Here is a 10793-nt window from a genome sequence, read left to right as displayed (position 1 = left end):
CACATCATCTTGACTATCGATTCCACATTATCTTTGAGGTCACTCGTAACATGCTGCATCAACTGTAATGCAGGGGCAAAACCACCACCAAATTAGTAGTTATTAAGCCCTGTTCTGTTTGCACATACATGAACAATCAAAGGAAGATTGACACTAAGCTCTTTCACCAATGCTTCAGAATTTGAGTTCTTAGATTCCATCGAAAAGGTGACTGATCTGAAGAGGTGAAAGCTATATTAGGGAGACAAGCTATAGACTGACCAAATAAAGTGCTTTAATTGACCTTCAACAGTTACCTCCTTTTGTTCCATAAGTTTCTTCCTCCAGTCTATTTCTACTATCGTAAGCCAAATTCAAATCCCCCAGAGTGAGTTGTCATTGATGTGAAAAAGAACAATCATGCATCGAGAATCAGCTTTTAGATTAAGAAACGTGAATCAAAGAAACCAGAATCCAAATCGTGATATTATTTGGATGATCTCTCTCTCTGATGCTCAAATCACTCCAGAAAATCCCAAGCGAGTCGAAAAAAAACACCATGGTGAAGAAAAAATCGTAGCAAAAAGAAGCTACAAACTCCAAATCCGAAAGAAAGCAGAGCAAAGAGATGGAAATGTTACACTGTGGAGGCCTCTGCAAATGTTGATTCGTTGAGATCATTATCATTGTCATCCTCCTCCTCCTCTTCCTCGTCTTCCCCGTTGATGAACAGCGCCGAGTCCTTCTCTTCCTCGCTCGAAAAGTCTCTCCTTTCCAGTTTTGCGTTGGCCGCGACAAAGATCAACTTGTGCATTCGGTCGACGCCGGCGGCCAACCGGGAGTTGCAGCAGGCCCGATGCAGCAGGGAAGGGTTGTGCTTGAAGCCACAGGAGGTGGCGTGGAGGAAGATGAGCCTCACGGCAACCTTGCCGAGGCATTTGAACTCGTTAAGGTAGGTCTCCCATACCAGCCTGCTGCTCTGTGGGTTGGCCACCTTCAGCTTCCCGGTCGCGGGGTCTCGCTGCCTCACCTGCACCGCCTGTGCGTACAGCGGATCCAATCCTTCTGTTCTCCACTTCATCAGCTCCATGAGAGCAATGTGGGCTTCGTCGCGCGAGACCAGTCTGGTGATCAGCTTGTCCACGTCCTTCTCTTGGTGAGAGCTCAGAGACTTGAATGGCGGAAGGTATTTGCCACTGACGTCCTTCACCAAGTACAGTGGATCCAGCACGAACGCAGCCGGCCAAGCCGGGTGGTAGTGCTTCTTGAACCTCTTGTCGATCACCTTCTCCAAAGGAGCGAGCTTGATGTTGTACTTGGAGGACCAGTCACTGACCTTGGACCGCAGCTCCTCCCACAGCGGCAGGGATTGCCCCACCAGCGGTCGCTCTGCCTCTGTTTCCAGGACCATGTCCTCCAGCAGCCGGACCAGCGCGTGCACCGACTCAAGTTGGTTCCAGAAGCTCATTTCCAGGACCATGTCCGCCATGTCCCGCGCGGTGGGATCGTCGCGGCAGATTGACTTGTAGGATTCATGGAGTACAACGGATTGCACGGCGCGAGCAGAGGACAAGATGTCCTCGATCATGGGGAAAACTGACAGCGCCGGTGCGACACCTTCGGCTGCGTCGTAGGACGGCGGCACGCGGAGGAGGCACACGTTGTCCAGCTCCTGGAGCTGGTACTTGTGGAAGATGCTCCTCACTTGCGGGTGCTTGTTGAAGAAGCTCGCGAGCTTGTAGCATTTGGCTGCCACGGTGTGGACGAGTGGAAGCTCACGGGCGATGTCCTTGATGAGACCGCGGAGGCCCTGTAGCAGGCACGAGAGGTTCACCATCCATGGATACTGGCTCTCCAATTCCAGAAGCGCCTTGGACTTGAACTTGTCCGCGATGATCCCGGCGCACCTCTGAGTGTTGCCCTCGCCGGCGATGTCCGTTATGGTGTCTAGCAGCACCTCCTCTGCCGACTTGGACACAGCTCGGCCGTGCGTGACCAGGGACCGGTGGAAGACGATGGTCCCGTTGGGGAGGTTCACCGTCATGTTGATGATGGAGGAGGACGAGTCCTGGGGTTTCTTCCACCCATCGGAGGACAGCTGGAAGAAGAGAGCGTCGTGGATGCGCGCGTCGGCTTCCGCACGGGCCTCCTCGTAGCGTCCCTCTAGGCGGTGGCCGACGAGGTCGCGGCGAGAAACTAGGGGAAGACCCACGTTGCCGAGGAAGGCGCGGAACTTGGGATGCTCGGCGGAGGAGAGAGAGATGGCGCCGGTTCCGGCGGACTCGTGGAACCAATCGGAGAGGAGGGAGAGGGCGGAGTCCATTTGAGGTTTGGAGAGGGATGGAGCGGAGAAGGACTTGGGGCTCTTCAGCCTCTTGACGCTGCCCTCGAGCATCCCCAGCGAGCCGAGGTCCTCCTTCCCGCTGGAGAATACAGGCAGAGGAGGCGGCAGGAGGAGCGGGAGAGGCGGCGGCGTGGAGAACAAGACTTCGCCGCTGCTACCCGCGGCGGGGGTGGCAGGCGACAAGGAGAACCGGGCGGGATCAACAGCAGCGAAGCGAGGTAGATGTAAGTGGGCAGGCGAATGGCTGGCGGCGCCGGAGGGGGAGGAGCGCTTACGGCAGTTGGGACCGGCCGTCAAGTTGGAATCGCAAGGGGCAATGGCGGAGATGGGCTTGGGGGGTGGCGGCGGAGGAGGTGGGGAAGCGAGCGGCAAAGCGGCGGAGGAGGAGGGGGAGGCGAAATTAGGGCAGGTTCCGCGCTTGAGGTGCTCGGAGGCGGTGCGGGAGGGGTTGGAGGCCGAGAAGACGGTGTCGCACAGGGAGCACCGGAGCTTCACGGCCTTAGGGATCGCTGCCTCGGATCCCGGCACCAACACCGGCTCCAGGTGCGCCCAATACCACGCTCCCTTCCCCTTGATCGCCTTGTTCCTCACCATCGTCAGCGACTCGAACCGCTTATGCGCCGCCTTCGACGCCACCTCCTCCTCCGCCGATTCCTCCGCCTCTGCCTGATTCGTCACCAACGCGTTCGCCGTCGCCATCGCCGGCACCGATCAACTACCCAGCCCACCACCCAAACAAAACCCTTAACTAATACCTACTCTGCCGTCGTGAGCCCATGGTTTTCCGAGCCATCACTGCCTCAGCTCGAGGCTGAGCCGACGGCGGCCGTCGGGGAGGAGGCGATCATGTCGACGACTTTAGCATGGATTTAGGGCAGCAGAGGCAGGAGAAAGAGGAGGAAGCAGAGCACTGGAGTAGGGGAAGGAAGGAGATTAATATATAATATATTTGTCTTCTACTTTTCATTATTAATTAATTATGATAAATCATTTTATCAATTATTTATTAATTTTAAAAATTAACGCAAAAGTGGCTTCGTTTTGACAATAAAGCCATCCGTTTGTTGCGTAGCGTGTGGTTGTATTCGGGAAAACCAAATTAATAAATTTTTATTTTTTATATCAAATTAATTCAAAATTTAATAATTTATTTTTGTGAACTCTTGTTCTTCATGTGCTTTTATTCCGGTGGGCCGGCCCATGGTAACGCTAATGGGCCCGGCTGAAATCGTTGTGATCTATTCTCCACATGTTGTAACGGTCTTTCATTTTGCACCTTGTACTTTATGATTTGTTCCCTCACCCTCGTAGTTCAAAAGATTGAATATTGCCCCTCCTTTGTAAATACTAACGAAGTGACATTCATTGACTTGCAATGGAAAATAGAAAAAATAAAATCTTATATTTTAGCTTGAATGTAAAAGGTTAAATTTAAAACGTAGATTCAAATTTATAATGTCGAGAGAGATTTAAGATTTTTGCTCGTATTTTAGACAGAAAATAATTTTATATTTGATACGGTGTGTGAATGAGTTATGATGATCAGACCAAAACTAGATTGGTTCTACTTAGTTGTACGTGCGCTGAGGGGTGTTATTTTTGCTTTTAATAATAATATGTTAAATATTATTATTAAATTAATATTTTAGAATATAAATATAATTAAAAAAATTAAATAATTATGTAAATCTTATTTATATGTTATTCTGAGTTTTATAGGTCATCAATCGATTTATAAAATTGACTAATAAATCTAAAGTTTAGAATGATATAGAATCAGGTCCTATATGTTCGTTTAGTTTATAGGTACAGCGGAGACCGACAAGAGGAGGGTGAAATGCTGTAAACAAAAATAAAACTACCCTCCTCGTTCTTTCAACTCAATTAATGCAATAGTAAATAAAATAAAGACAGAAATAAAAAACAGAAACCGAATTTAACCTGGTTACAACCAAATGGGTTGTTAATCCAGGACAGTAAGAAAGCACACTAAGAAAATTCTCCTTTGCTGAAGGCGGAGAAATCTTTTACACACTAATGGCTTAGAACTACTGCTAGGAAATGCTTACAGAGTTGAATGTAGAAGTTGTTGTGAATTCCTAACTCCAAGGGCCTTTAAATAGCCTCTGGAAATCTGATCTCGAAGCTCCAAGGCGCCTCCAAGGGGTGAGCGGATAAAACTTTATCCGCAGCTCGAAACAGTCAGTTTGACATGTTGAAGGCACCTTCAACAAGGCTGAAGGCGCCTTCAAGCTGGAGGCGCCTTCAACAAGCCTGAAGGTGCCTCCAAGCTGGCAGCTCAAATTCCAGCTTGCTTTCTTCAACTTCCGACGCTCCGATCTTTTGGGTGATTGCGGTCAACCGAAATAGGGCTCACCCGAACCCAATTCCCAGCCTTCTCCTCAAGCAGCCTTCCGTCCCGGCTTAACGTCCCTCGAACGTCTCGCACGCTCTTCACGCCCACCGGAGTACTCTTCCGCAGCTCTCTCGTCCTTCGAATGCACCGAGCCCGTCGGCTCCCTTCCCGTGCCATCCTTCTCGCTAGTTGCGTCTTCCGCTCGACTTCCTGTGCTCCTAAGCTCCTGCACACTCAGACATAGGGATCAAACACAAAGCAGGACCTAACCAACTTGGTTGATCAAATCAAAACTACCACGGGGTCTAACAATCTCCCCTTTTTTTATGTGCATCAACCCAAGTTCAAGTTAGGGTTAAAATAGACATAAATAGTAATTTTAAAGAAAATTACTAAACTAACATATTTAAGCATAAATTTGCAATAAATCAAATTACAACAACCTTTAGTAAAAAATGTTAAAAAATATTTTAATTTTTTAATTTTCCTAACTCCCCTAAACTTGTACCTTTCTCTCCCCCTTTGATCACAGAAAAAATGGGATACCAATAAAAGAATATCAAGCAAATTATTAAGGTAAAAAAAATTCTGAGCAACAATGAATTTTTTTTTAAAAAAAAAAATTCTAAGTGAAATTGAATTTTCAGAAAAATTGTCTAAGCAAAAATGAATTTTTAGAATTTTTTCAGGAAAAAATTTCTAACTAATATAAACAAAATTTTAAAGTTAGAATTTTCAAGAAAAAATTTCTAAGTAAAATAAATTTTTGTTTATTTTAGAAAAATGTTTGATAAACTTTCAAAGCATTATTTAATTCTAGTTTTTAATACTTTTTTATAAAGTTAATTAAATATTTTTTTTTCAATATTTCAGCTTTCAGGTCGTGGCGAGGCACTAGGCCTTCTTGGTTATTGGAGCAACAACCACTTCCTTAGACAAAGCTTTCATAAAGAAATTTCAATGTTTAATTTTCTCACTATAAGCTTTTAACTAAAGGAGAAATTTAAACTAGCAGTGATTTTAGAACCCAATAAAGGTTCCTTCCTACAGGGTTGGTCAAAAACTTAGGGGGTACATGATTTTTGGGCACATTTCTAAGTTGACCATGGTGTTTTCTAATGTACCAATTTAATTTTTCATAAATTCTTAATTTTGATTTAGGAAATTTATTTAAGCATGCATCAGATTTCAATTTTTCAATTTCTAATTTTAATTTGTCATTTTCTGATTTTATTCTATCGTACATTTCAAGTGGACATGCTTTTGCTAATTTCATTTTTAATTCTTTATTTTCTTTTTCTAATTCGCATAAGTCTTTAGAAAGCAATTTAATAAATCGAAAAGATTGAGACGGGGTTAGATTGCGTACCTTGCTTACCTGATATGGTGACGCTCCCCCTTCACTACTACTTTCTTCTTCTGATGTTCCTCCCCCTTCATCGATGCTCATCTCTGAGCTAGACATTTCATCTAGCCGATGGTTAGCTAGTAGAGCTAATCCTGAGAATTCTTCGACTTCTGACTCGGAGGATGAAGAGTCGTCCCATGTCGCCTTCAGGTTTTTGTGCTTGGGTCGAGCTGGCTTCTTGCTTCTTTCCTTATCTTTTTATTTGCTCTTCAACTTTGGGCAATCATCCTTGATGTGCCCTTCTTCGTTGCAATTGTAGCACCGGACTGTCCTTCCTTTTTGATGACGTTTACTTGACTGCGATCTAAACTTGTTAGATTTAAAAAACTTATTAAAACGTCTTACCATTAACGCAGCTTCGTTTTCGTCGATTGACGCTTCGGAGTCGGGATCATCCTTTTCAGCTCGTAGGGCAACGTTGAGGTTCGACTTCTCTACTGGTTTTTCTGCAAGTTGAGACTCGTGAAGTTCGAAAGTTGAAAACAAGTTTTCTAAACTACTTACCTCAAAGTCCTTAGAGATGTAGTAAGCATCTACTAAGGACGCTCATTCTGAAGTCCTCGGGAAGGCATTGAGCGCGTATCGGATGGAATCTCGGTTGGTTACTTCTTCTCCAAGGTTCGTTAGTTGCATTATCAGCTTCTTGATTCTCGCTTGGAGTTGCGCTACCTTCTCGCCGTTGTTCATCCGGAGGTTTGTTAGTCGTGTCCGGAGGATGTCACGTCGCGCCAACTTCGCTTCAGAGGTGCCTTCATGAAGCTCCAGGAATTTCTCCCAGAGATCTTTCGCTGAGTCATAGCTTCCGATCCAACTTACCTCCTGAGGTGGCTGAACGCTGAGGAGATGGAATTCAGCTTTTCCGTTGGCGACGAAATCGGCTTGCTCCTTCTTGCTCCACTTGTTTTCTTCTTTGTCTTTAGAAGCTGCAAAATCATATTTCATAGTAATTAAAATATCAAAGTCTGTTTTAAAGAATACCTCCATTTTTCGCTTCCATGTAGCGAAATCTTCGTCGAACTTCGGGGGATGGATGTTCGCTCCGGCCATCGTCTTGATCGCAGTGCTTCAGTTGACGGTTAGTCCTTCTGAGGCGATCAGACTCTGATACCAATTGTAGGTGCAGCGGAGGCCGGTAAGAGGGGGGGTGAATTGCTGTAAACAAAAATAAAACTACCCTCCTCGTTCTTTTAACTCAATTAATGCAATAGTAAATAAAATAAAAGCAGAAATAAAAAGCAGAAACCGAATTTAACCTGGTTACAACCAAGCGAGTTGCTAATTCAGGGCAGTAAGAAAGCACACTAAGAAAATTCTCCTTTGCTGAAGGCGGAGAAGCCTTTTACACTCTAATGGCTCAGAACTACTGCTAGGAAATGCTTACAGAGTTGAATGTAGAAGTTGTTGTGAATTCCTAGCTCCAGGGGCCTTTAAATAGCCTATGGAAATCTGATCTCGAAGCTCCAAGGCGCCTCCAATAGGGGTCCAAGGCGTCTCCAAGGGGTGAGCGGATAAAACTTTATCCGCAATTCGAAACGGTCAGTTTGACCTGTTGAAGGTGCCTTCAACAAGGCTGAAGGTGCCTTCAAGCTAGAGGCGCTTTCAACAAGCCTGAAGGTGCCTCCAAGCTGGCAGCTCAAATTCCAGCTTGCTTTCTTCAACTTCCGATGCTCCGATCTTTTGGGTGATTGTGGCCAATCGGAATAGGGCTCACCCGAACCCAATTTCTGGCCTTCTCCTCGAGCAGCCTTCCGTCCCGTCTTAACGTCCCTCGAACGCCGCGCACGCTCTTCACGCCCACCGGAGTACTCTTCCGCAGCTCTCTCGTCCTTCGGACGCACCGAGCCCATCGACTCCCTTCCCGTGTCGTCCTTCTCGCTAGCTGCGTCTTCCGCTCGACTTCCTGTGCTCCTAAGCTCCTGCACATTCAGACATAGGGATCAAACATAAAGCAGGACCTAACCAACTTGGTTGATCACATCAAAACTACCACGGAGTCTAACATGGTTTTTTTATTATATTTAATGTGGTGATAAAGAGGGGACCCATAAAAAATAAGCCAAAGTAAGGAAAATTGATTAATGTGGAAGTCAAAATCAAAGGAGTCAAAGCCAACCAACTGGGCCAATTATGGCCAAGTGTGTTGGAGCAATCTGGGTACCCTAAGTTTTGATGTTTGGGCAAAGGTTTAAGTTAAGTTTATTGTTGTATTTGATATGCATTGTGAGTGTGCAGGATACAGGTACAACAAGGAGTCCAGGTGTGATCTTGGCAAAAGAGGAAAGTCCAAGGATGAGTCTTGGCCGTGTAAGTCCAAGCATGTAGTCTTGGCAACGTAAGTCCAAGTGTGACTTGACAATGGATGAAGTCCCGGAGGCGCGACCTCTTGGCAAAGGAAGACCTGACAACAATGACAAAGCCGATGGAAGCTCCAGAAGGCAAGACGTGAAGGATGGGGAGACATCAGAGTGACGCAAAAGCTGATGGAGGAGGATAGAAGGCTAGGTCTAAGTTGGTCGGGCGAGAATGAGTGTTGAGTGAATGTACTCGGGGTAAAATTCTAGAATTAGGGTTTACTGTAGCGGTAATGTAACAGAACTGTAGCGTTACTGTAGCAATACTGTAGCAGTCGAATGGTGGTTTCATCAGTCGACTGGTGCAGTCGACTGAGAGCGAACAGAGGGTTGGTATCGAGCCGTTGGGCTGCAACGGTCGAATTTCCACGAAGGGCAGTCGACTGCATGTTTTGGCAGTCAACTGGTAGGCGGGGTTTTCTAACTTGTGGCCTATATAACCAAGCATTGGAAGCTTGGTTAATGTTGACGAAATAGAGGTGGTTAACCCCTATTAGTAGTCTACCAGTGCCCTAGCTTCTCAAGAGTTCTTGGTGAGAGTTTGTGGTGAGGTTTCTCCACCTACAAGGAGCTACACGAGTTAGCCGGTGATTTTCCGGGGAGTCATCCACCGACGGATCGGGATCGTCCACCTTACGGACAGCCGTGGAGTAGGAGTTTCATCTCCGAACCACGTTAAACAACGTGTCATTGTGTTTGCTTCTTGTTTATTGTTTTGAAGGGTTAGCTTTGCTTTTGTTTGTTAGTATTTTTGTTTCTGCTGTGCACTAACAAACGTAGAAAGCGACGATTTGGGTGAGACGCTATTCACCCTCCTCTAGCGAACGTCAAGGTCCCAACAAAGTGGACGGCATATTCGAGTGGACGAGCAAGGCTAAACAGATAACTCGAAGTGCAAAAGTAGCAGGCAGTGCATCCCCCAACTGTCGTCCCTACTGAGTGGAAGTCGTGTCCGTCCGGATGAGATGCAGTCCCTCCGACAACGAGAAAGTTAAGTAAAAGGGAGAGTGCTTGGTGTAACATAGTCGAGTGGGAGTGTCCCGACCAAGCGACCACCGGTCGGCCTATAGTATATCCTCTCGTACTCTTTTAGAGATTTATGTCACTAACAGTAGAGCATATTCCGTAGATAAATCGTATGGTAGAAGTTTCTAGACTGTTACATAAGAGATATGTATGCTCGCTTAAGGAAAGTTGTCAGAGACATTTTTTGACTTATCTTTTCATAGAGCACTTGAAAAAACATGTGCACACTTTGAAATACGTGCACATGCACTACAGCGGTATCATAAAAGGGAATTCACATCTATCAGAAGAGGTATGAGCAACTTTATCATTCTACACGTTCTTTTGTTATAACATTCTTACTATTCTCTATATTGTCGTAAATTGACTTGAGCATCGGAGGATCAACGCTGAAAATCCCTTTCCGGCTCGGCACTAGCGCTTTTATGTTGTAGGATCACGTGGAGTCTTCGCGTGCGTTAAATTTCCAGCCACATCTCTAGCTTTCCGTCTTCTCCGCTTACGGACAAGAATAATATTCATGCTCTCAAATATCAATTTGATATAATATACTGAGAGCAATAATTTTTTTAACACGAATTAGATTTTAAAATTTAGGTTTAAGGTCACGAAATCATTCACAAGCAAAATATGTATAGGAGACGTGATTTAATAATTTTAAAACTTAGATATGTGATTTAAATATTCTACAACTTTATTTGCATAGTTCATAATTTGTTTAACATTGTTCCCATTAGGATGCTCAATTAGTTAGTGGTGGATAGATTTATTATAATAAGACAAGGATCAATTTTCAAAGGTGCATATTTTTAAGAAAAAAAACTCCTCTTATCTCCTAATCATGTAACAGCCAGCTATAAATTAACACCTTAATTTATATCCCTTAGTATAATATAGAGACGGATTATGAAAATGCGATAAACATAATCATCTTAATAATTTACCTAACATTAAATTATATTCATGTCCCAGACCTCTAATTCCTGATCCGTTAGGGCACATAACGTTCATTAGCTCCCTTAAATAATTACTTGTCGCTATCAACCGTAGACTCTCTATGCCCCTTTGGCTTCCTCTCGCTCTTCCCTAAAAGTCTGAGTATGACCAATAAACCTTCCTTAAATAATAATTACTCATATGATATCGCACGAAAAGCACCTAAAAAGTTGCAACTATGCATGGACCTAATTAATATACTTGCCCACCCTACAAAGTCGTTCCCAATTGCCTTATGCTAAGGTCACATGGCTCGACACTTTTCACGGTAATTAAGCCAAGAAGAAATGGGAATCGATCGGGAACAAAGAAAAAGATGATTGTCTCTCGTCT

At 44.9% G+C, this 10793-nt stretch overlaps 1 protein-coding gene across 1 annotated transcript; it reads right to left on the bottom strand.

Moving 5' to 3' along the window:
• Positions 1 to 437: 437 nt before the first annotated feature.
• On the bottom strand, positions 438 to 3232 carry LOC121992066. The gene has a single exon (XM_042546200.1). It carries the CDS (start codon positions 3020 to 3022, stop codon positions 617 to 619), a length of 2406 nt encoding a protein of 801 aa, XP_042402134.1. The 5' UTR covers positions 3023 to 3232; the 3' UTR covers positions 438 to 616.
• Positions 3233 to 10793: the final 7561 nt, after the last annotated feature.

This window comes from Zingiber officinale, chromosome 6B (genome assembly GCF_018446385.1).
Source record: "Zingiber officinale cultivar Zhangliang chromosome 6B, Zo_v1.1, whole genome shotgun sequence".
Classification (NCBI taxonomy): Eukaryota; Viridiplantae; Streptophyta; class Magnoliopsida; order Zingiberales; family Zingiberaceae; genus Zingiber; species Zingiber officinale.
This window is presented reverse-complemented; position numbering and strand designations above follow the sequence as displayed.

What these genes read in the sequence shown, in the direction of transcription:
- LOC121992066 (XM_042546200.1), bottom strand. Translation starts at nt 3,022, where the DNA reads ATGGCGACGGCGAACGCGTTGGTGACGAATCAGGCAGAGGCGGAGGAA.